At 37.5% G+C, this 27,052-nt stretch overlaps 1 protein-coding gene across 6 annotated transcripts; it reads left to right on the top strand.

Moving 5' to 3' along the window:
- Positions 1–945: 945 nt before the first annotated feature.
- LOC309506899 (uncharacterized protein) lies at positions 946–27,052 on the top strand. Of its 6 annotated transcripts, none has more exons than XM_082180912.1 (14): positions 946–1,236; positions 2,895–3,006; positions 3,810–3,926; positions 4,139–4,258; positions 4,406–4,522; positions 21,761–21,871; positions 22,006–22,122; positions 22,597–22,713; positions 22,963–23,392; positions 23,706–23,783; positions 23,885–23,948; positions 24,545–24,637; positions 24,823–26,784; positions 26,883–27,052. In XM_082180912.1, exons 2-14 carry the CDS (start codon positions 2,906–2,908, stop codon positions 27,041–27,043), a joined length of 3,588 nt encoding a protein of 1,195 aa, XP_082037038.1. In that variant the 5' UTR covers positions 946–1,236; positions 2,895–2,905; the 3' UTR covers positions 27,044–27,052. The 6 variants fall into 6 exon arrangements, with proteins under 6 accessions (XP_082037038.1, XP_082037041.1, XP_082037040.1 ...); XM_082180913.1 differs by having other exon boundaries at positions 947–1,236; positions 4,139–4,249; XM_082180915.1 differs by lacking the exon at positions 3,810–3,926.

Genomic DNA, 27,052 nt, shown 5'->3' with positions numbered 1-27,052 from the left:
CTACCCCTAACCCCACCCCTAAACCTACCCGTCACTGGGGGTCTTATGACCTCCATAACACCGCCCCTAAACCTACCCGTCACTGGGGTTAAGACCAATCAGGGATGTCTTCCCTAATGAATATTCATGAGTCTTCCTCTACCTTCCTGGGGGAAAAAAATTCGCTTCCCGCTCTCAGCTCTCCACTCGCTCTAGTCACTTGACCTCGCTAAAACCCCGCCCCTTAAAGAACCAGGGACTAACAGATAGAACCACTTATGAGTCGATTAACACTGTCAAACAACATAACACTAACTAACTAGTGTCTTCCATTTATACTGACATTACAATACAATACTACTATACTATAATAACACTATACTTTCAATAAAATAGTTTTTTTTTCTTCTTTATGTATTACTTATTTATTATATAAATTAACTTACATCATCCACTGATATAAAATACTAGATTTAGTCCATGACTTTCACTAAGTGAAGTTCACTTACGTTACTACAAATCGAAAAACTAAATTTTTCCTTTAAGAGAAAACGAAAGTAAAAGTGCCACAGTACAGACGGCTTAGGCGTGTTCATTTGGCGCACCTTCAATTTTAACATTTATTTTTGTACTCTGTCGAGTATTATTTGTCTGCTCAGGTACTTTACGTGTCTAATAGGTTAGATATCACATTGCACCAATTAATTTTTCAGTAAAATAAGTATCCTTCAGAAACAAGTTTCATATTAGAAAACAAAAGTAAAGTGATTAGGCTACTGATTCATAATCCATTAAAAATATGAATTAGTGAATGTGTCAAAAGGTATAAATAACATAATTTTCATCTCAGCTGGGTTTCGAATCGATGTTTCGGTGGGAAATAATATTGATAAAACCTGGGACAAGCCCTCAATTTTTTCTCACTTCTGATTGGCTAGTCACCGATCTACAGGTATACATGCCTGGCCAAAGTAAAAGTGGTAAAGTAAAACACAGACGGCTTAGGCGTGTTCATTTGACGCACCTTCAAATGTAACATTTATTTTTGTACTCTGTCGAGTATTATTTGTCTGCTCAGGTCCTTTACGCGTCTAATAGTATCAGCTTACCAAGGATTGGTTTGGCTTTGATTGGTTTTCGATTTAGGCTTTTCCACATTTTTCGCGGCAACAGCTCTGTGTTAAGTCTCCAACAACAATGATTTCCATTGCTGAATTACTCACAGAATTCAGAATAGGAGCAAAATAGATTAAGCTGGTAAGTGTGCTTCACTCTGACCTTTATTTAGTTAATTAATTTTTACCTGAGGCAAATTAATTATGCTAGTTATGAGATGAAGTAAAGCGTGATTGGCCCTGTCCCAAATGGCACACTCCGGACTTGTGGACTTCCTCAGAGTCCACACTTTGGTGACGTCATGTAGTGCAGACCTATAGGGCCCTTGGCGCGAGTCCACGAGGGCGCATTGAGAGGTATTTTTGGGACAGACTCGATCGGCATGCCGGAAATAACGGTCTGGTTGTTGTTGGACAGGAGAAATCACATTTTTGCGCTCCGACGTCTTATCTGCATGTCCACTACACAGCCTAATTTTACAGTTCTATATTTTGATATTATGCATATCACCTGGGCATTAGACAATAGATAAATCATGCTTATTTAAATGATGTATACAGTTGTACATAATAATACATAATGTTCCATTTGAACTAAGATTACAATTTTAAAACATAATTTAAGCATATTTTTTTCAATTTACAGGTTTCAATATTCATACTATGTTTACATATGACTCAGTAAAGCCCTGCCATTCGGTTCTATTTATTTAATGAATCATAATGCGATCGTATTATTAAACACGCTATTATTATGTTTGAGACATCAACCACTGCTCGATGACCATAATGTTTGTATAAACTGTAGGTAACAACTGGTAAAATGTACATTTAGGTCATAAAAACAGTAATATTTTCTTCACAGCCATGTCAACAATTATCCGTGAGTGAAATCTCCTCCCATCTGTTGTCTGATTGGCCTTTCGCAAGGATTCCTGGGTAGTTAAAGTGCGTGGAGCCTGCTTCTATGCGGGCTTCGTGGAAGACCGCTTCAAGGGTACAAAGGGGGCGCTGCTGAGCACACTTCAGAGCGTTAAAATGCTGAATGGGACGGCCTACGGACTCGTAGACTCAGCGAGCACGCGCAATTCAAGTCCACGAGACCGAAAGTCCGCATGAAGTGCGCCATTTGGGACAGGGCATTGTTAGGGCTTCATTTTTCGTCATTAGAAACGTGACATGCTTCGACACTTTCCCCAATCCATTCTTTTGGGTGTTTTCAGAGAGCAATATGTTTTTAGGTAACAATATTTGTGTGGATAAAATTTGATTTGTAATCTTTTCTTTCAATTGTGCCTAGTCAAAATGAAGTAGGCCTAGTTGACAGCCTACAGATAGGCCTACTTCGTGAAGCCATTATTTACAAACCCAGTTAAGTTTTGCATTTGGCTTTCACTAGGCTGTACTTTGTAGTAACAAACTATTTTTGCACTAGATAACTAAATAAATATAGGCTATAAGATTGGACAGTTTTAAAAATTGATTATGTTTCTCTAAAATGTAATAGTCCAGATAGCCTAGTTGTCTGGTAAACTATAAACTACCTTTTTTTTTGTTCAATTCATGATGTATTGCAATTCACTTTTGAGTTTTACGTGTCTGTCTACATATATAACAGATGTGTTTACAGTACTTTAACTGGATTTTCAGAACCTTTGTGTGTTTATTTTACAAATATCCACTCTTATTATTTTCATGTTTGTATTTCACGTAATAAAATAACTTTGTTACCATTGTGTGCTGAGTACAAACATCCATTATTACATAAGAATAATCTCACTTTTTTTTTCTGTATCAAAGGGTGAAACCAGATGAAGCCCCTCAGCACTGCAATGCCTGTCTCTAACAAGCAGTCAGACGATGGATCGCTCGATTGTGTTCAAAATGGAACCTCTAGATATATGGAAGAGAAGTATGACAATTAAGATGGATATGTTGTGTGCTATGTGTTTTATAAATAACATTTATAATTGAATAATAATTTGACAAGTCTCATCTAGTTTGCTTGCCTCTTGTAGATTGATAAACCTGTTTTCTCTCAAGTTTGAGATCAAATGACACAACAACTCTATAGAACCTTTATACTCTGGCCTTGCCTTAAGCATTAATGTCATAAAGACAGAAAGAGTAGTTTTAAAGCTACACTATGTAAGTTTTGGCCCTCTAGCAGTTTATACTTTTTTTGGTAATAATTATGTGAGTTGGACTTCAGCGCTGCAATTCTATGTGGATGAATCTGAAGGTTTAAGGCGTGCCTGTATGGCCATGATTACAGGTGATCATCTTATCAGAGTGAATGTTACTAACAACTATTACATCCATCCCTCACTCTCCAAAGGAAAATGAAAAGGATGAATATCCTCACACCCTCCACCTACAGTAGCCAGCAACCATTTTTTAATTCACACGTTGCAAAATCTGTACAATATGTCCCGACACCTCTAATATATAAATCATTATTATAGGCTTACCATAGTGTCTCAAGGTAAGGTAAAAACACGGTTTGGAATTAAAGAGATGTTGTCAATTTCTAACAATACAAAATGTACATGGTGTAGCTTTAAATACTAGAAATATGCAATTTATGAATAGATGTTTTTTTTAGTATATGTAGAGGATTTGTAGAACCTTCAATTACAATAATATTTATGTTTGCATTTAATGGACTCAACCATTTCAACGTTTACTAGACACTTTTGTCTCCATGTACCAAAGGGCGAGACCAGATGAAGCACCCTCTCCAGCACTCTCACACCTGTCTGCAAAGAGTGATCTGTCAATGGATAGACCCATTTCCTTCAACCATGCAGCACAAAGCTACATGGGAGAGAAGTATGAGAACTTACATTGTCAGCTCAGGAGGTTGAAGATATTGTACTTATTGTACAATAAAGAAAACAATTTATTAGCTACAAAACTTCTTGTTTGGCTTTGCATAATCTCTTGTCCAATGTTAAACTGGTTTTGTTTATCCTTCTGCTTTCTAGGCTGTTAGAATCTGTAATAATTAATAATAATCTCTCATTGTTCTCCATGTACCAAAGGGCGAGACCAGATGAAGCAGCATCTCCAGCACTCTCACACCTTTCTATGAAAAGTGATCAGTCAATGGATCGGCCAATTGCGTTCAGCAATGAAACCCCTAGTTACACTGGGTATGAAAAGTATGAGAATTTACTTTTAAATAGTGTTCTTGTAGCATGATAAAGGAAATAAAAAAAGTTTATTAGACATACAACTATCCTTTTCTTGCATATGTTGTATATCTCTTTTACATTGTTAAAGTTGAATTTTATGTCTCCTCCTGACAGTCTAAGACCAGATGAGGCAGCATCTCCTGTAACTTCATACTTCTCTTTAAAAAGCAACCAATCAATGGATCGACCGATTTCATTCAAAGACAGAACTCAGCCTTACAGTGTTAAACGGTAGGAGAATTTGCATTCTTTGATCAGATATGCATGTAATTGTAGTGTGGCTACAATATAAAAATGTAGTAGTCACTACCTATACCAGTAAAATTTCATGATCCTCTATTAATAAAAAAAGAAAAGAAAAAAAAAGTGTAACCAGCTCTAACTCTCCTGCCTAGAAGTTTCTATGAATCTTTTAGACCTTGATTAGTGGGATCTGGTTTAATTAGGGTTGGAGCTAAACTCTCCAGGGTTCAAACTCTCAATGAGTTTGTAGCAAGAGTAGGCAAGCTTTGGGACATACTACTTCGTCATCTTTAATGGACAGATCTGTCGCTGCATCCTGTCACCGTAAACTGCCCTGTCAATCATCTCGTCACAGTTGAAATCCTCCATTCAATCTAATTTAATTTCCTACCGTTTCAGAGAGAAATGTAGGTGTACGTTCATCTGCCAGTCGAGGGTCTTTCATGCGGAGACTCTCCTCATGTGTTTGCAATTTGAATGTAATGATGCATTTAAAAGTTGATGGCTAAACATATCTTCACAAAAGTTCACAATGCTGCTGCAGATGCAATATAATGTAACCCCTGATGCCTAAGAATAGCTACTCTGACCACATGAAAAACCAGATGCCGAAGATTAAAGGTCCTGTATTATGCCCCTTTTCACAAGATGTAAAATAAGTCTCTGATGTCCCCAGAGTGTGTATGTGAAGTTTCAGCTCAAAATACCCAACAGATAATTTTTTACAGCATGTTTAAAACCTGTTAAGCTTCACCAGTGCGTCGGCGCACTGAAGCGTTTTTTTATTTATTTAGTTCAAAGTTACTATCAGATTAAATGTTTTACCTTGACAAACTAATCATTAAAAAGATATAAGACTCAAGTTTCAGTATTTGACAACTATTGTATTCTGAGAAACTTATAGTGACAGTTATGTCTTAATTTGTGTCAGGAGTTATGAAATGAAAAAATGCGTTGATACCTTTTAATATGAATTATGATCGTCAGCTGGTCCATTCAGAAAAAAAACTCCGTGCTGTTGTCATGACAGCGATTCACAAAACAACGTTCCTCAGGGCTTTTAGCTCAAAAATGTGCAGACTTGGAGAAATATTGATATATTCTCATAGATTCACATCATATTTCTATAAACAGGAATAATATTTATTGAATTTATACCCAAATGCGTCGATGTAATCATTATGAGCGCTTCTTACTGAGATGTGCTGTGTTTTCAATTCATACCAATAGCCTGAGGGCGCTATATGCACAATAATACTCCATATATGGAACATGAAGAAGAGACATAATCATGTGACCTTCAAGGACGTCACTGATAGCAGCTACACACAAGAGATCGCTGTAATATGCAGATACAGACGTTTTGAAGACAATAAACTTGATTGCAATGATATGTGATTTGCCTGTGTTCTTCAAGCAATGTCAGGTATTTTTATAATAATAGATTATATTTATAATGTAATGCTAATCGATATAGACTTTATCATCGTGCATACTATAAATAATATATTTTCTGTCTGATTTTTTTTTTTATCTGAAGCCAAATTAGATCACAGAAGATTATTTAAAACACTTGACTTGCGTTATAAAATAAGTTTGAAGCACAAACATGGTTTTAATCTCATAAATGGTCGTGTATTGATGGTGTGCTAAGCTAACATGCTAGCTAGCTCAGGTGCACCTGTCACCTAGAAGTTATTCTTTTATGGGTTTTTTTTCTAAATAGTAATGCTTTTCTGAAATGTTTTAGTGCATTTGATACAGTTTCAAATGTAAGTGAGAACTTTGAAAAAATTAATTAGGGATTGAAACCATATGAATAGCCTGTGAATAGCCAGTCGTTAGTAACTATAATGCAGACAAAAGATATGCATATTTAGATCCATAACCAGGCTGGAGAGGTGTGTGAATGTGTACTGGGGAGACTGAGACTGAATGGGGCTCGTTTGCACCACAAAACAACAGAGACAATAGACTGAATAGATGACTTAGATGATGACTAAACATCAGTAGCATTTTTAGAGTAAAATAAAAAAACTACAAAATAAAGTAATTTGACATGATCTTGAAAAACATTTAACTAAATACAGAGTTTTAGACTTATCATTTTCAGATTTTAAATATAACATGGTCACACATATGGCTTTAGCTGCAGTGCATTTCTAGATTGCTACAGTGCCAACAAAACTTTGAAGCTATTTAAAAAATATATTTTCATTATGACAATAATTAATTCTACATTTACAATAAACTACCAGGTGTCGGCTTTCAAATGAGATCATACTTGTGCTTTTAGTGCAAAGGGTTCATGAACTGTATCTGTTTCAGTTTGGGTATGTCATTTCTGGGGATTTTTCAAAAGTGGCGTTGCAGCTTAAAGGCACAATATGTTTTTTTTTTTATTTAAAAATATAAAAAATCACTATATCTATGTTATATATTTTTTAAAGTTGTGTATTTACATTATCCCGACAGTTCCAATTAACTTCTAAATCCAGAGAAATTAATATTTTAATTCGAAGACACGGACCGTGTCTTTATTTCCGTTTTGTCGCCGTCAGTGCCGTCATATCCGTGTTGTCTCTGGTTTCCGCTCGTGCTGCCATGGCAACCAGAGCTATGAACCAGAGCCCTCTGATAGTAACCAAACTGACGCGGACAACTGTGTAGTTCGCAATGTCTATTTGCACGCTGTTGTTGTTTCGTTCAAACATTATGGACCATGGCAAGCAGACTTTGGATAAAAAAGGAGAACTAAACCGAGAATCAATATCAGCGCGGTGTTTTCGAGATGTCGAGAGCTCCCATGGACACTATATAAACGAGAGCTCCACGTCCGAGACTTCGACAACTCCAACATGTACTTTATTAAACAGGTGAGCATAAAACTAATCAAGGTTATATAGTTCAACAATGATAAAATGTTAGAATATGATCTGTATGTTATTCTAATGTTGATCTAGCTAGCTTACTGCTAGTCTCATACAGGCAAACTAACGTTAACACATACATTTCAACACATTCAAATACAGTTTAGAGTGATAGTGTAATGTTAGACCAAGTGAAACAGCGCTGCGTTACCTCTCAAGTTTAATTTGTCTAATAAACTGACCTGTGTGTAGTAATTCTGCGTGTAGTTCGGTAGAATGAAATGTCCATATTCCTTTTATATCCGCGGGACTCGCATCGCGTTTGGAGCTGATAGCTGTCTCTTAGCAATCCCGAACTGCTTCATATCACAGTCATGATAAAAGCATCGATGTATTCAGTAATCCATATACATTATTAGATCGGTCGGCTTGACGTTGACGACAACATCCATAATTCATAGCAAATGTTGCGTCATCAATCTACGCCTTTGTTATTGTAAATAGGTTAGCGACCCCTAGTGGAGAAAAAATCCCATACTGTACGTTTAACAGGTTTTTAAATTGTCATTTTTTGGGGCTCAGAAAAACGCGCTGTTTTAGTGTGTGCCCTTTAAATGCAAATAAGCTGCTGCTGCACGGCACAGGGGGCGGAGCTTCATGAGCTCGCGCTCAGTCTCTCAGGACAATTTCATCTCACGGAATGATGATAATATCAGAAACTCAGTAACGGTGTTCATTTCGAGTCGGACAATAATGCCTACAGAGTCAGAGTGCTGTATAGAGATGAAACGTATAGTTTAGTAGTTTAATTACGGTTATTATAACATATTTGTCATCTGCTTGTATGTATCCATTATTTATTAATAGCCTACAAGTCTGCTGTCTGAATGATGATCAAACATATACTGATGAGTTTCATAAAGTTTATTGTACATCACACAAAAGATGAAGCGTCAGTTTTACTTCAGAAAATCACCGTAAGAGCTGAGTAAACCCAGTAAGTTATAAGAAGTGCGCAAGTACATAAACTAATTTCGGTAGAGTTGAGGGAGCATTCCTGTGGGCGGAGGTTAGTCAAAAAACTGTTCTAGTGACGTCATTAACCCTCTGAGGTCGAGAAACGCGCCGACGCGTTTTGCTGGATTTTTTTCACATAGCAGCAACATAAACTTAAATTACTCCGTCATTTATGGTTATACAGAAAAAAGAAATATAAAAAAAGAATCTGTGATATTTCTACTTTTGTATGTGTCCACTTACAATCAAATCAAAACATTGTGCTTTTGTAAAATAAAGAAAATAAACAGGGTGTGCGTTCTGCCTCTCCGTCGCGGTGAACTTTTTTTTCTTGAGCACGTCTATAAACTGAAACATAACTCAGCGAATACTTCTCACACATTTATGAGCCTTATACCTTTATACACATTTAAGTGTGTACTTTTAAATGATCGGATTCAAACTGAAAACAAATATTCTCTGTTTAAGTAATTTGTATAAAACCAACAGGATGTCCAGTATCTCAAACGCTTGCTAATTATTTTTTAATTCGACACGCCCACTCGCGCAAAAGAGATTCACATGCAAATCTCCACATGGAACGCGAACGCCCTCGTTACCTCAAACACAAAACACCAAAACACTTCACAAGTCTCTGCTTTTCGTCGAGTTTGGAAGACACGTCTGGGCTTACATTGGATTTACCTAAGAAGAAGAAGAACGCGATTTGAAGACAAGAAAGATGTAAGGTAAGAAATTCTTACTTATTAGTTTATGGTATTGTTGCATAAACTTCACATTGCAGTTGAACTGTTGCTAGATATATGGTGAATATTATACTATTTAGACCCGTGTTTACTGTTAAATACTGTTTGTGGATATCTGCTCAAACATAGATATGTATAACCATAATGTTTAATATTTTGGAGCGCGATCGCGTTTGAATGTAGGCTATCATATTTTGGAGCGCGCTGTGGGTTTGAGTATCATATTTTGGAGCGCGCTGTGGGTTTGAGTATCATATTTTGGAGCGCGCTGTGGGTTTGAGTATCATATTTTGGAGCGCGCTGTGGGTTTGAATGTATCATATTTTGGAGCGCGCTGTGGGTTTGAATGTATCATATTTTGGAGCGCGCTGTGGGTTTTAATGTATCATATTTTGGAGCGCGATTGCGTTTGAAAGGAAAAATGCACCAAACATTAGGCTTTATGTTTTTACTATTATCTCATTTCATATCATCATAACGAATGGAAACATTTGAAGTAACATATGATAATCAATATATTTTTCTCTAGCGTAGTTGTTCTTGAAATCTTTTGGAAGATTTAATTTATTGTTATTATTATTTTATGCAGCACTGCGTAGCCTATGCCTACAAGGCCTATATTCATGTTCATTATATATTGTTGGAAACGTGTGTGTGTGTGTATTCTGTGAATTTTAAAAAGAAATTTTAACCAGAAAAATCTAAAATCTATTCCCAAAATCGTGCAGCCCTATAGTTTCTCTTGATATCAGTATGTTCACAGTTTTTTTCTTTTTTTTTTTTCTTTCAGGGACCAGATGCAACTGAGTCCTGCTGACTTCAACATTCACATGAGTCTCTGTATATGAATGGTAAAGTGAAAATCAAACACCTTGGAAATGAAAGGTATGTTTTTAGGAATGGCACAAAGGTCTCTGTCTTTGGATCATTGTTTTCAATGTGCTCTTTTGTCATTTGTATTTTTGGATTGTGTTGTGTTGTAAATAAATCCAAACAATCTAAAAGCCATTCTTTTATAAATCTCCTCATTCTTTGTGCAAGGTTGCTCTGAATGACAGGGCCTGATCGCTCCTAATAGGGCAGTTAGGGGAGTGTCTTTGTCTTTCTCAGGTGTAAAAAGCTTACATATTCATGAGATGATCACGCCCCTTCTACAAACTTTTACATACATGCTGCTGATATATTATTGTAGCAGAGTTTGTGCTAAATACAGTGTAATTAGACTTTAGCCATGAAAATGTCACTAGTAACAGAAAAAAACACAAATGTCAGAGCATGTCAGACCACCTCCAGGGCCCAGAAAACAGCTCAGACCTCAGAGGGTTAAAGAAGGAAGTAGAGGGATGTAGTCCAAACCAGAGCCAAAGAGAGAGAGAGTTGCGACACTCTTTGATGTCGCCGCTATGGCTGTCACGTGGTTCATGTAAGCCCCAATAGTTCCAAAACATACGCTGGCTGTCGTGTTCTTCTATGGGACAGACAGCAGCGATTGCATTATTGAACGGTAAATATAAAATAAAACACACACCCAAGTACTTTTTCAGCTGTTATTGCATTATTGCATTTTGTTAATGTCAGTTTTGCATTTGGAGATAAGTTTTAGGCTATATTTTTGAAGGGAAAAGCTTAGTGTTCATGTTCGCATGGGTAGTAGCACTGGCTTTAGCGGCTCTAACTTAACTTTTCCATATCATTCATCTGATGATGGACGTCTCATGATATTTATTTTAGCACAACTGGGCTTTATTAGGCTATTGATTCCCGTGATTTTGCTTATACATTTTGATTCAGCCATTAGCCTACCTTCGTGATCACGCAAAGAGGTCTGCCGTGGCGGTCCGTTCAGAATTCGCTTAGAAGCTAGCTCACTTCTTCTGATGAAAGTGGCCATCCCCCGGGACCACAACGTGAAACATGATCATGTTAAGACTAAGAATATTATTTTAAGATTAAGGCCATACACATTATCAAAACTATAACAGATTAAAAACGAATTTAAGCATGGCTGATACAAATGAAGGTTTCCAAATAAAATATTTTTTATTAAACAATGACAGACAACAAAAATGTGTGCTTGTGTGTGTGAACAAGAAAAACAAAAACCAGGGGCAGGTGATCCATGAAACAGACAGGACTGGTGATGGCCATAACAATCCTAAAGGTCCAGCATTGTTCTCACAAGCCGCTTCACTCAAGACAATAATAACATAATGAAAAGTTAGTATATCCCAAAAAATTAAATTAAATAAAAGTTGCTATAAAGGTGCAGCGATTCATTACCGAACTCTTACTGTCACAGCTGACGAAGTCGCGCTAGCTAACAGGCAGTGCTTGAAAATTGGTTGAAACAACCAACATAAAATATAAATAATTACACTGTGCATGTACAAATGAAGACCAGTATAAGCATCGCAAAGGGCCTCTGATACAATATAGACAGTTGACAATTCAAAAGAGGTCGATATTTCAGCAACTTAACTCTGGAACAACTCGACGCGCAGCAATGTAAGTGAATGGTGTCCAACGCCCAAATGACAGTGTTTGGAACTATTCCGATCTTCAAATCCCGGAAGTAGGCGGTTAAAAGCGCCGCCATTATTTACAACGGAGGTCTATGGGAGTGTCGCAACTCTCTCTCTCTATGGCTCTGGTCCAAACGAGCCGTTCGATGTAGGCGACTTCTGTTAAATGGGGTGGTAGTGGCGCAGTGGATAAGACGCATGCCTTTGGTGTGAGAGACCCGGGTTCGAATCCACTGTGAGACACCAATGTGTCCCTGAGCAAGACACTTAACCCCTAGTTGCTCCAGAGGCGTGCGACCTCTGACATATATAGCAATTGTAAGTCGCTTTGGATAAAAAGCGTCAGCTAAATGAATAAATGTAAATGTAAATAAAATATCTCGCTTGGCATTGAACTTTGAGCTTTATAATTTTACAGATATTATTTATGCTCTAACAGCAACATTACACACTAACTAAAGTTTGAAACATGGGATCACGAAGAACGGGACCTTTAATATTATGACCGCATAAGACTATAACTATAGTGACTGCATAAAATGCCTAAGACTATACCTACTCTGACCGTTTCATACGTTTAAAGGGATAGTTCACTCAAAAATGAAAATTGTGTCATCACTCACTCAACCTCGTGTTGTTCTAAACCTGTATGGGTTTCTCTGTTCTGTTGAACACAAAAGATGATATTTTGAAGAATGTCGGTAACCAAACAGTTGATGGACCCCATTGACTTCCATAGTGGGAAAAAAAAATACTATGGAAGTCAATGGGGTCCATCAACTGTTTGGGGAACGCATTGGTAACCCTGGATGCCTAAAATCCTCGCTCTGAGTCAGACGACGCACTTGGTTCCCTATCACTTGGGAATAAAGGTCTCTAGTATTCCACTAACTTGCTGCACAGCAGTAACCAGACAGACTCAAGACAATGCCTTTGAATATGCTTTAATCACTTTAATCACATTGATTTTGTGCATCAACTAGTTCAGACATTCACTATAGCTCAGCATTGGATCAGCGATTTTTTTTTTTTCTTGGAATAAGGTGAGAATGTCATGGTCAATTCTACTTGTTGATTAAAGTTAAAATAGTGCATTATTTACTTCAGTTAACATGAAAGAATAAAAGAGCACAGACAAGTGGGAAAATAGCATTAGCCAATCAGTCTTGACCGGTTGATGATTTTTATCAACTAGCTTGTCAAATGTGTTTAAAGCATTACTGCATGTTAGGGCTGGGTGATATGACACTACATATCATAGCGATGATATAAAGTTTGAATTGATGGAACTTTTTCTAAATCGTTTACATAGATGGGCCTATTAGTGGGGTAAGCAAATTTATCCGTGCAGCTTTTAGTGGGCAGGAATTACTGGAACGTTGGAGTGGAAAAACAAACACTGATGAATGATACACCACAAAAATCTTCAGCTTTTAGTTTTATTGTACATAAATAATAATAATAATAATAATAATAATAAAGGGGTAAATGGTGTCAAATGAATCTAAATTAATTCTAATTTTAAATTTTAGATACACTTTCTAATTTTAATAAACTTATAGAAACAAATAAACTTTACATAAAATAAACATAAAATTACTGCAACAAAACAAAAACAAAAAACTCAAAAGAGTTTGAAATTCAGTTTATGCTGAGGAATCAAAACTGATATTGAGAATTGTGAAACCATGATATTGTTACTGTGAAGTAAAATTGAGATTTTGGTCATATCGCCCATCCATATTCTTTGCTAGATAGCAAAAAAGGTTCCCACAGTTTTACATACAGTATGAATTTTTTTAATAGTGTTCACCACAAGTAATAGACTACATTGTAACCAGAAATAAGTATACTACATACGTTTATTTGTAATTGCCAGAAAGAAAGAAAGAAAGAAAGAAAGAAAGAAAGAATGACAGAGAGGGCAGAGATGAGGTTAGGAATGTAAAGTCAGTAGGCATATGTAGTTTCTTCATTCACTGTGACCTATACCTGCACTGGATGGTCAATTTCACATGTATTTTGTGTATTTTCAAAATACTAAATACTGTATTGTATTTAAATAAATTTTTTCATACAGTATTTTCTATTTGTATTTAAATAAATTTTTCCACACAGTATTTTGTATTTGTATTTTCAATGCATTTCCATGTATTTATGCCCATCTCTGCCTGGACTCCAGCCATTTCCAGCCCTGCCTACTATAGGAGAAAGAGCTTTGAGGCACTTAAATTACATTTTGAAGTTCATTGAGTATCTGACAGGATATTTAAGGCACCTTTAGTTTTTACAGTGCATATCGTAAAAGTCTGTTTGCAAAGCCTTCGCCAAGATTGCGACTGATTTACCAAAGAATCCACAGTGAAATATAACGCATAAATAAATAATGCTCATCTGAGACATTCACATTGTTGAAAATAAATAAAATAACCACATTCCTAGCATTAAGATCCAATTGAAAGGAAATGTTATCTGTAGTCGATCATGTATTGCTCTTCTCTCATAATCTCAACACGCCAGTTGGCGGGGCCAAAGTTGCAATGGTGAAGTAGGCGTTGATTATCTTCTGCAGAGGCTATTACGTCATAGATAGGCACATTCAAGAACAAGTCGATCGCTGGGCTTGGTAACAATAAAACCTGTTTTTGGACTAACAAGGAAGTTTTATGATGACCTCTTATATGTCAAAAGTTCAAGGAAAATTAGATTTCTCAGTTCATGACCCCTTTAAGCTTTTGGATGCAGCCGTTGTTTGTTTTTGTTACACTTTACTTAACCCACACTACAAAAGAACCAAAGAATAGTGTAAAACCCATTAAACCTTGAGATTGTTACTTGTGACATTAGAACAAAATATATGGATATGAGAAGATATGTATAGGCCTAAAACTAAATTAAACAACAATCTTTTAAAGGTGCACTGTGTAATTGTTAACGGCATCTAGAGTTGAGGTTGCGAATTGCAACCAACAGAAGTTATGGTGGCCGACAGGAAGTGATGTCGTCGTCTGAGACAGCAGAGAGTAGACCGTTAAGCAATGAGGTTTTGTTTCAAAGATAAATTAAGAAAATAGGTTTACTTAATTATTCAGTAAAATGATATGCGAATATTATTGTTACTTGTTCATCATTGTGTCAGTGTTTTATTCCCTGACTTTAGCTAGCTTCTTTGCACGAGGAACAACATCGTGACGAAACGCGTTTGTCCGTTTAGGGCTACTGTATAAACATGTTGGCACATATCAAGCGTAGGGCTGTGACGGTATGGGATTTTTTCTTAGCCAAACACTCACTCCCAGTAGCAGGGGGGTGGACGGGGCTCACTTCCGAACCCTCGAAAGTCCACCAGCACTACCTTGGCGATAGATGGTTCGACAGGCTCACACACCTGGTCAGGTGTGGCTGCTCGGGCTCCGTGGCAGTGTGAACCTCGGTTGATCTTATGGGCGCGGGCGCGTACGTCGTGGCAGTCACCCTCGCATTGCATGCTCAGGCCGACGGTCCTCGTCGTCTGGGTGGTTCTGGCTGGGCACTGGGGCTGGCGGCATCCTTGACGGTGAACACTGATCTGCAGGAAGCCAGCACCCACCCCACACATGTCACGAAGCTCCCTCAAGAAACCTCCCTGGATAACTGTGCATGTATGGTGGCACTGAGACTGACACGCAGGAACGCGCACAGGCAGTCGTCCGGGAAGTTGGTCTGATGGGGGAGATCCAAAAACTCCTCTCTTCTCCCTGCTCAAGGCACAAAAGTTTTACAGCTGGAAAGTCTGTGGTGCAAGCAGGGGTGATAATGGAACAAAAACACTGAACACGGAAACAGAAAAGAAAATCTTACAAACACGTTTCTATTTACACCGGACACTGAACTGAAACAGAACCGAACATACAGGTGATAATGATGGTGATTGATGAGTGCACAGCTGAAAAATTTTTTTGTGTCCGTGACAACAAATGAATGACTTTGGCAGATGATGTCGAAACACAACAAGTCCTAACTAGCCTGATTGTGACAACCACATTGAGTGCGCAAGAACCCATTTCGCATGGCGGTGTGCTCCACTTCCGAAGGTGCATGACTTCGACGCAATTCTGGCCGAACAGGTACATCTGTCCCGGCATCTTACCAGCACCCAGTTTGCGTTTGTCTATATTAATTGCTTGCATTTACTAAATGAGTCTACAATAGCAGAAATAAGCCTTTTTCATGAAAATAAAGGTCACTGTTTAATTAAAAATGTTTACGAAATTAAATGAAAATGTTTAATGAAATTAGAACATATTTAAAGGTGTATTGTGTAATATATACAAATTGGTAAAGCCATTACTGCATCTGCCATTTAAAGCTCCAGTTATAGCAACATTCAAGTGTTCTGAGATGAGCGCTTCAGACTGTACATGTGCATTGCTGGAGCAAGTTAAATACACTTTTTTTTTTTAAGGATATTTAAGGATAGGAAACAACATTTATCGGTCATTTCAGATTGTTATTGCTAATTTGAAATATTTGATTTAAAGGTATATATTTGCATTGTGTAATATTTAGGAGGATCTGTTGACAGAAATGCAATATCATAACTATGTTTTCAGTGGTGTATAAAGACCTTACATAATGAACCTTTATGTTTTTACTACCTTAGAATGAGCCATTTCTGTCTACACACACCGCGGGTCCCCTTACATTGAATTCTGTCAGGACCACTATCGTCAAATACGATTGACAATTAGCATACAGTTTGGATTGGTGGTATGGTTCCGTTCAGGGCGAGAACTCCCTGCGCATCCATGCAGCCTAGCATGGATAAGAGCAGGGAGAGCAGCAATAACCCCCCTTAGGGTAAACAAAACAGAACCAACATGAATGTATGCAGATCATTAATTCAAGATTTTAATGTACAACATAATTCGAGAATGTATTCTGATTCAAGGGAAATCAGAATGCCAAATCCTGACTGACGAGAGGAGGAGCTGGGGATGGAGGAGGGTAATTAGCTCCTGAGAAACGCAATAGCTGCTGATAATACTGAAGGAGCTTATATATGTATACAGTGATATATGTCGTATTCCTATAGGTAGACGTGGATCAGCTGAGAGTCAGCTGATGTGAGCTTGACTAACGTGACCTGCCAGAACTGACACTACGCTTGATTAGGGGTGTGACGATAACCGCATCACCGCAATATCGCGTTAATGAGATGCCTACCGCGGTGAGGTCATCACCGCACTTTTTTTTGCTGAAAGTTACAGGAGTGCATAATTATGGTGTGTGATATGAACTATAAACACATTAATATTTGCTTATAATTTACTGTATTCTGCGAGTCCCATGTTCAAGGGCTTCTGGAGAAAAAAAAACTCTTCCTGCACAAGGGAGGGACAGTCCGTTAAACATATGGGGGATTTATTTTTTGTGTGTGTCTGATTATTATTAATTAACTGCTAGGTTTCAGTACTTGTGATGTTTACAGATAATGTTCAATTAAATACAAACAAACACAGGCATAAAAGACAAGCATAACGTAAACAGGAGTTAGATTTTAATTGCAAGTAGCGATCTCTCTTATGTATAAGCAATAACCGTTGACGGCGCTAGCCGAATGACATTATTCAAAAAATAGCCACGAATCTAGTGTCTAAGCCAAATACTGTGTCGCCTTTGAGGCAGGTGACAATTAAGGGGAAGCCGGTGAATTTGGACAAGGCAATATGCCGTATTTGTCGCACTAAAGTATCCATCTCGCGAGGAAATACCACTAACTTAAGACCACATCTTAGAAAAATTAACCATCCTGTGGCGTTTGCTGGAAGCACACCTACCTTAGGTCGGCGACACACTGGCTGCGTGGCGTGTCCGTTTTTATTTCGGCTCCCATGTTAACAGGTTAGAGCTTGCACACTACCTGCGTGAGACGCGCGTCTCATTTGCGGCACGAGCCGCGCGGAAAACGCGTGCATGCTAGAAATAGAACCGACGCCTATTTTTCACGCAAGCCTGTTGGAAGCGTTTCCTGGCAAAATAGAATAGGAAAAGATGTTTGTATGTCATTTTGACATGAATACATATTAATAAATTACGTTTTGATGTTTGAAAGTTTAGGTTTTGACATAAATGCAGATCTAAATGTAATAAAAAAAAATATTATCGATTTTCAAATATTGCACCTGTCAATACAGAACGAAATATTCTGTAGCCTATTTTGCCGTCAATACTGCCGACGCTGTCTTTGCTGCTATATATTTATGTTTAACATTAAGTATAGGCCTTCCACAACTCTCTCCCCATATGTCGAATATATCACCAATGAGGCTTATATGTCACCTAGCAGCAGCAGCGCTGTTTCTGGTGTGCAAAGACATAAAAAAAGCCATGCAGCTGACACGCAACAGAAACGCCACACTCACACCACGCAGCCAGTGTGTCGCTGGCCTTAAGCCTACCTAATTAATAGTTAATTAAACAGTTAACCGCCAAACCGCGAGATTTGTTGCTTCTTTACCGCGGTAAGAAAAAATCCCATACCGTCACAGCCCTCCTCCCGGTCGTCCCTCCACATCCAGAACCTCCTACTGCCTGTTTGTGCCTTCGCCAGTCCCCTTAACCAACCCATTCGACATCCCCTTTGTCTCCTCCTCTCAAGGTTGCACCTATCGGGAGGGGGTGTTCTGTCACAGTCACATTAGTTTAGACTTGTTGCGTTTTGTCATCGTCTGTCATTCATTTGTTGTCACAGACACTAATTTTGTTTAGCTGTGCACTAATCAATCACCATCATTATCACCTGTATGTTCGGTTCAGTGTCCGGTGTCGTCTAAAGTGGAAGTGTTGTATGTTCCTCTGTTCCTGTTTGGATTACCCGTTGGATTTATTAAATATTACCTTATTGCCTTCATCTTCATATATGTTTATACAATTTGCCCTGTGACAGTGGCACTACTATGCAAATAAATTACTGTTAAAGCACGTGAAATTGTGTCATTAAAATGTCTATTCTAACCCCTTAACACGATTTCACTTCTCTTGTTTGCCATCAGATAATTTCTAAGCCGCTAATCTCCGGGAAAGTTTTCAGTCCAATGATCCAGTTAAGCAAATTCAATAATTATATCAGAGATGGCAGAGAGAATAGAGACTTGCGTTGCGTTTTCAGTCTGAAGAGCGCGAGCCCTCAAGCATCTCGCTGTGTGAAATACAGACTGAACGGAAAGTCAAATCCCACCTCGATATGGCCAGATGACACGCTAACTACGCTTCTCGGCTGGATAAAGTAAACCAGCGTCTCGCTAGTAAAGTTTTGATGGATGAGGATTGCAATCCGTACAGTAGGCCTAAACACGCGTGAGTCGATTATTGATGCGCAAACAAACCGTGTATGTATGCTCTCGACACACCGGTCACATTTCAGCACATTCACGTTGTTTCCACTCATATTCAGGATAACGTTTTGATTTGTCTGACTCATGTGTATTTTACTTTGTTTATTAGGCTAATTCTGAATAGATCCGTGTACAGTAGGGATAGAGGCAGGTCGAGTGGTTTCTTCACTTCAGCTCTGTACACTCCAGTGGGGGTAACTGTGAGCTGGGTTTAATGCTAACATTAGCGGTACACCATTGAGCTTCTCCCTGTCACAGTTTACGATCTGAGATAACACTGCTTAGTCTAGTGGTCGGGTTTAAACCCAACACAAAGTTACTGCCATGAATCTTGGATGTGAACAAAAAAATAAATATCAATACAGTGTTTTAGAGAATCAATAAGGTATTATCAAACATAATATCGCAATATTTACGTGTATCAACATTTCCTTACTAACTTATAAATTATATATAACCGAAATTATTTACTTTTATAGGCTGTCTGCGGATTCTTAAGTCTTAAACTCCCGGTTTCACAGACAGGGCTTAAGCCTATTGTCCCAGACTAAAATGCATGTTTGAGCTGTTTTAGTTGAAAGCAACTTGCACTGACATATCTTAACCCTCTGTTGCTCCTCATTTAGTCACACTTGCTATCTTCGCGGCATGCTTCGCGGTCAAAAGTGACCGGACACCTGAAAATGAAACTTCTACCCCCCAGTAAAACCAATGTAATATATTTTTGTTAACTAATTATATATTTTTTTATGGTACTTATTAATATTTATGCATTAATTATGGTCCATTTTTGCCATTGAAAATAATACAACAATAATTTTTTCTAATTATTTTTTAAATCTTTTTTCAATTAATGCAGTATTTCAGATTAATATAGAGACTAGGCCTTTTAAATACATTTTTGAAGGCAGATAAGCACCATCTGTTGATAGAATATAAAATAAAACATGTAATTTCATGGTGTTACCGCTAGATGCCTGTATAGCTCTCTATAGAGCTGGTAAGTCCCGCCCATCCGTAAAACCCCAACTGGACCTCTAGGTTGAAAAATCGTCAATGCAAGTGAATGTGAGAGAATAATTTTTTTCTGGTCCCGTTTGAATTGTGCCATGAATGTGAACATACGTTGTCTGAAAATTTTTTATATAATTTTTCATGTTACGAGTTTGACAGTATATTGTATGATTCTTTGGCTAGCAGTTGTGGAAAAGACATATCGAGAAAGACTACATGTCGCCTATGTGACGTCACCCCATAACACATTTTCCCTCCACTTGTCAAATCACGGTGCTAATGCTGCGATAATCTATGGAGACAGGTCGAGATGCCTGTGTGTTTTGTACCCAAATGTCACCATTCAAACCAAATGGGCTGTTCTTTCTTCAGATTCCCGTCTGATGTAAAAACTAGGTTGTAGTCCACAAAGTGCTCTCACACAAAGTCTAACCGTATCAAACTTCTACCCGCTAAATTGTAGCATTCTTCACACGAAAAATTATATAAAAAATTCACAGACAACATATGTTCACATTCATGGCCAAAATTTGGACAAAATTACAAACTTTTAAGATGTGGATTTGAATTTTTTTTATTTCTCAAATAATACTTTTTGTCAAGGTTTATAATTTTTTTTTTTTTTTTTTTTTAAGTGTACATGTTTTTGCATTATTATTACTACAGTCAAACCTGAATACAGAGAAAGCATTTTGTTACACGTAACATTAAAATTCAATAAAAAAGTTACACAAATAAACGAATGCTTTATCACAGCTTAATCCATCTGGATCTGATCTCATTTCAACCTCTTCTGACTAATTTTTGCTGTATGGTAATAGCCCTACCAGTTCATTTGTATGTATAATTGTGTGTGTGTGTGAGTGGATGTGTCTGTTTTGCACTCTTGATGTTTTAGAGCTACAGCCCTTCATTGCGGAGCACTTTTCGTCTGCATCGTGGCCGATTTTTAGATTCTTCAACAAAAATTCTCTACATTTTTGTCGATTTCCCATTCATATCCTGTGGTAAAGAGCAAAAGTGTGACAATTTTTTTTTACGACCACTTAGCCTGCTCGAATCATGCCCTCAATTTTTGTGTGTGTTCACATTACAAATGCCATAAAAGTTACCAAGTTTCGTACCATTCCGATGAAGCGGTGAACATTTCTAAAACAGACCGAAGAGCACAATATGTCAATGCCATTGTTTTGTCTCAAGATGCACATAAGTAATGTTTTATTACAAGGCACATTTATAAAAGCTACTTAATTGTCCTAATTAAACTAAGACCTAATCCTGGCTTAATCTAAACCCCGTCTGTGAAACCAGACTAAAATGTCTTAAATTTGTTAATGTAAAAACTTTATTAGCATTAAAATGCATGTTTCAAAGGTCTAAAATTGCAAACAAACTGACACCGCAATCAAGAGTATCCGATTTATTTGATGGATTATCGAATGCCAAATTCGAAAAATCATTTGGGTGCCTCGTGCAGGAAATAATGTCAAATTATAATAAGTAAATGAATGAATAAAAGTGAGCAGAGCAGTGGATGAAAACAAGTAGCCAGACCAATCCAGGCCTGAAATATATTTTAGTCATGTATTCTTTTCAAAAGATTCTGAGCATTACTGGTAATTTTTTTGTGTTTTGTATGTCATTGAGATAGTTGTTTATAACCTCATTTATACTCTCACAGTCTGAGACCAGATGAAGCACCATCTCCTGCACTCTCACACCTTTCTATGAAAAGTGATCAGTCAATGGATCGGCCAATTGCGTTCAGCAACGAAACCCCTAGTTACACTGGGTAATTTACTTTGTTTTAAATGGTGTGTTTGTTGCATGAAAAACATGTATTAAACATACAACTATCCTTTTCTTGCATATGTTGTATATCTCTTTTACATTGTTAAAGTTGAATTTTCTGTCTCCTCCTGACAGTCTAAGACCAGATGAGGCAGCATCTCCTGTAACTTCATACTTCTCTTTAAAAAGCAACCAATCAATGGATCGACCGATTGCATTCAAAGACAGAACTCAGCCTTACAGTGTTAAACGGTATAAGAATTTAATTCTTTGATCAGATATGCATGTGATTGTCAATTCTAAGAAGAGTGGCTGCAATATAAAAATTCAGTACTTCTACCAATAACACAAAAATGTCATAATTCTCTACCATTTGTCATTTTGAAAAATAGATTAACACACTGTCTTTAACGATTTAACTGTTTTATTTAACTGTTTGAAAATAGAGACTCACAAAATGATTATTTTACAGATTAACTCTAATAATTAAATGTGGTTGTCATTCCTGAAATTTTACACGTATCCTCTTAGCAACATGAAAAATAAAATTTAAAGAATTGTACTATCGGTACTGAAGAAAGACCGCCATCATTACATTTTCTACATTTTCTACATTTTCAGTATGAACTTTGTACTGAAGTACTGTACTTATGACAACACTATGAGCTTGTGTGTAGATTAAAAGTCCTAATAACAAATCAAACAACTATGATTTAACTCTCACAGTCTGAGACCAGATGAAGCACCCTCTCCAGCATTCTCACTCCTGTCTGTAAAGAGTGATCAGTCAATGAATAGACCCATTGTGTTCAACAGTGGAGCACAAAGTTACATGGGAGAGAAGTATGAGAACTTACTCTGTCAGGGGATTAAAGTCAGCATTCTTGCTGTACTGTGCTTGTTTTCATAGCATATCTTTTTTTCATTTACAATGTTGTTTTAAAAGTGTCTCATTTTGTAATATCAAATTGTAGGCACTTTACACTAAAGGTTTAGGCACACCAATCTCTTATTTTTTTACTTTAAAATGTTATACTGTGTTTACAATCTTTGCATTACAGTTGAAAGTAATAACCAAAGATGTTTCCACAGCACACTTTCAGCCACTCTGCTGACAGAGGATCACTACAAGTGCCCAGTGTGTACAGAGGTCTTTAAGGATCCAGTTTCCATCCCCTGTGGACACAGTTACTGCAAACACTGCATTGAGATCTACTGGAGCAAACCAACTCAAGCTAGATCTTATGCTTGTCCTCAGTGCAGAAAGAGATTCAGAGGTCGTCCAGTGTTGAGTGTAAATGTTGCTTTGTCTAAACTGATTGAGGAACTCCAGAAGGCAGGATTTAGTCCTGTTCTTCCTGCTCACTGTTACGCTGGACCTGAAGATGTGCCCTGTGATATCTGCACTGAGAAGAAGCTCAAAGCTGTTAAATCCTGTTTGACCTGCACTGTGTCTTACTGTGAGACCCACATCAGACAACACTACACAGTACCAGCACTGCAGAGGCACAACCTGGTGGAGGTGATTGGACTCCTTTCTGTCTGTCTGTTACAAGTATATACAACCATTTGAAGGTCATTGATGACACATTAAATGTTGCATCTAATGCACATGCTGCTGAACTGGCATTAGAACTGGCCATTTATTTTATTTTATTTTTATTACACACACAGGAAATATGTGGGCAGAGACCCCACCAATAATGAAGTTCTAATCGAATTAATCTGATTAGCTAAAATTTGATTGATTCCACACCCTGTTTGTCTGTCTGCCTTCAAACACACGCTTTAAGTTTAAAAAACAATGCATATAACGTATCTGGCTTGTTTTTTAGGCTTTTAATTTATCACATAAAGAAGAGAGGGAATCACAAGATGAAAAATTAACTGCAAGAGTGACCAAACTGGAAGCGGTAACAGATGCTTATTACACAATACACTTGGTGGGAAAAAATACTGTCATATTCTGTTAAGTGCAATCCAAGAGATTTTGATTAGATTTTTTTTTCTTCAGACCTTGAAAGAAAGAGATGCACAGACTAAACGTTTGTGTAGAAGATTTGAAGTTCACTGCAGTGGTGAGTTACAGAATCGCCTGTTTTGCAGTTATTTATTAATTACAGATCAGTATATCATGTAATCAAGTTAATTAAAAAATATCAATTGACAGCCCTACCTTTTGGCCATAATGTTTTAATACATTCATTCGTGACTGGATTAAAATAAAATAAAAATTAAGCAAACTTAAAAAAGAAAAATCAGTTTTCAGTTTTACAATTTGAACATAAAAAGGAATTGCTTTGCTCAACTGGTCATATTAATAGACATTTAAAAATGTTTATTTAATTAGTGTTTTAAAATGTGTTTTCAATGATTTATTAATTTACTGTTTTATTTAACTACATTTTAAATGTCTATTTTTGTTCAAAATTATAAGTTGTTTTGTTATTTTATTAAACTACATTTCAATACATTAAATAAAGGTTAAATGTATCTTTTAAATTGTCCTTTTTATTTATATATTTTTTTTCCATTTTTATGTTTGAATTATTTTCAATATAATATTTTCAATTGTAACTCTTATTCCTCCATAACCTAAGACCATATAAAAGTATTTCTGCATCAGCTGTTTAATTTTTTTTTAAACATGTTTTTCTGTTTGTATGATCTTCAGATTTTCCCTCAGATGTGATTGAGATGGCTGCTCTAGGTCGCCCTTTAAGCCTTGGAATGTTGTACGACAGTCACAGCAATTCTTTCTGCCAAGGTGAGGTTTTTGTTGAGGCAATATTATATTATTATAACAAACAGTATAAACTGTCAAGAAACAAATTGCTATGATTACATAGTCTTTTCCAACTGTCATTTAAATCGAGCTTGATGACCTGTAAATAAATTCTGTAAAAGTTTCAGTACTTGTACAAATAAATCATATATTGTATGTGTTTGCAGATATCTTTATGTGGGATGAAGATACGTTAGCCTGTATGAAAGTATCTTTGCCTCGGCCACATACATATGTGAAGGTGTTGAAAAATGACTCCCTTCAGGAAAGATTCAGAGCCCTTGAAATGTCCCCAGTGTTACAAGTTGGCACCCAGACTGGACAAATAAAAATGAATGGGGCTGCAGCGTTTCTAAACCACCCCGAACAATCTCATTATCAGGAAAGAGCGACACTACACTACAGAACCACCACCAGACTGGACATGATCAGCCAAAGACTGTTACAGGAAGCAGCGCCCTCTGCATTGGTTGGTCAAACCACAGCAACACACGTGGTCACCGCTGTGTATTTTGGAGGTCAAGCTTTTTTTGTTTTTGATAGTGACAGCTCAAACCATGAGAAAAATGCAGAAATTGTTGATGTTTTAAAAAAGATGACATCAACATTTTGCTCAAACCATATTATTTCAAACTTGAGTACCAGTGAAACAGCTAAAAGCTCATTACTTGCTTGTAGTCTCTACATTGATGTGGGTGATTGGAAGAGTCCAGTGTCTTTTGATAAGGCTGTGGAGATCTACAGTTCTCTCCCGACACTGCTTGGATCTAAAGGTGAGAGAGCAGTTCCTCTGAAGGTTTGGCTGTATCCTCTGAAGAAACTGGTCAAGAGCTCAGTGTGTGCTGCTCTGAGTGGAGTCAGTGAAAACTTGATGCAACAAGCTGAGAATATTCTGGAACATCTGAGAAAACAGATCAGGATCTGTCAGGACATGATAACAGACTACATCAATGTAAAGGTGATTATGTGGTTTCCGACTCTGGAAGATAATCTAATAGAGTTTTCAGAGCTTCTGCAGGAATACCAGACAACATTTCAGAAAGGAATCACAGACATTGTTCACATTAAAGAAGGAAAAAGAGAAAGGAGTTTACAGGATCTCCTAGAAAGGCACAGTCAATCACCATTCAGTGCAGAGAAGACAAACCAGTGGCTGGAGAATAAAGAAACTGAGCTGAAGATTCTGACTGACTACAGAGCTGCAGACATCACTGTTGTGAAATCACAGACAGAGTTACAGCAGGTCATCAGTGACTCACAGATAACCAGAGTGATGTGCCTCACGCTTTTCTCACCAGATGTAGAAGATACCTTTCTCACTGCTCTGAGGCAGCACATTGAATCTGATCACATTATACAAAATGATTCACTCCTGTTTAGGCCTTTTAGAATCAATGATAAAGTGCTTATTAAAGTACAACTGTTTATTGCTGCAAATGAAGATGCAGATCAAACCAAGTTCATTGCTGCATTGATACCTGGTGATGGGTTTCCGGAATGTGCTGTCCGGTTTTATCGTGATGGAAGGATTGTGAGCGGAAATGTGAAGCTTGGAATAAAACCAGATCTCACCCAAATAGCTCACATAAAACACACCAGTGTGTCCCTGAAACTGAATCAACCGCAAACCAAAAACATTGAGAGATTTATAGTGGAGTGCAGGGCTTTGGGTCATGATGGAAGCAACAACAACACTTGTTGGAAAGAGATGGTTTTTGATTCCATAATTACCAGAGAACCCTGTATGATATCAGATCTAAAGTCTGGCCATCAATATCAGCTGAGGTGTATGTTTATTGAGCAGGACTGTATGAACTTTAGTAGAATTATGAACTTTCAGACAGTGTTTGCAGCAACACCTGGGCAACCCTTAGTGAATAAGCTGGACAGAGACACTCTCAGAGTCACCTGGTTGAGGGCTGAAGCTGATGAAGATTGTCCAGTGCTGCGGTATATGGTTGAGTATAAAGAAGCAGGACTGGAGGGCTGGTCATCAGTACTAAAACAAGGACCTCAGTGTGAATGTACATTAACTGTTCCTCACAGCACCTGCTATAGAGTCAGAGTCTCTGCTGTCTATGAGGACGTCACCAGCAAACCTAGTGAGGAAACACCAGTACCAGTCGATGGTGAGATACATGTGAAACATTTTAAACAGATACTTTTCATATAACCTTTTCTTCTATGTTTTCTTAACTTACAAATGATTTCCCAATATTCTCTATAGTCTGGAGAATAAAGCTCTCAGAGAGAAAGAGCTCCATCCTCCTAGAAGTGCTGAAACTCCAACCAGAGAAGAAACCAGTAGAGCTGATAGACTGGACAGATGAAGAGAGTGAAGTGAGGGGATTCCTCCAGTGTCTGCCCTACATCTCACAGCTCAGGTGAGAGTCTCAT

This window comes from Leuciscus leuciscus, assembly GCF_965113295.1.
Source record: "Leuciscus leuciscus genome assembly, chromosome: 9".
Taxonomy (NCBI): Eukaryota; Metazoa; Chordata; class Actinopteri; order Cypriniformes; family Leuciscidae; genus Leuciscus; species Leuciscus leuciscus.
This window is presented reverse-complemented; position numbering and strand designations above follow the sequence as displayed.

Coding starts and splice junctions, on each gene's coding strand:
- LOC309506899 (XM_082180912.1), top strand. CDS start 2,906: ATGAAGCCCCTCAGCACTGCAATGCCTGTCTCTAACAAGCAGTCAGAC. Junction 4,523..21,760: donor CAGCCTTACAGTGTTAAACG/GTAGGAGAATTT, acceptor ATACTCTCACAG/TCTGAGACCAGATGAAGCAC. Junction 23,949..24,544: donor ATTTGAAGTTCACTGCAGTG/GTGAGTTACAGA, acceptor TATGATCTTCAG/ATTTTCCCTCAGATGTGATT.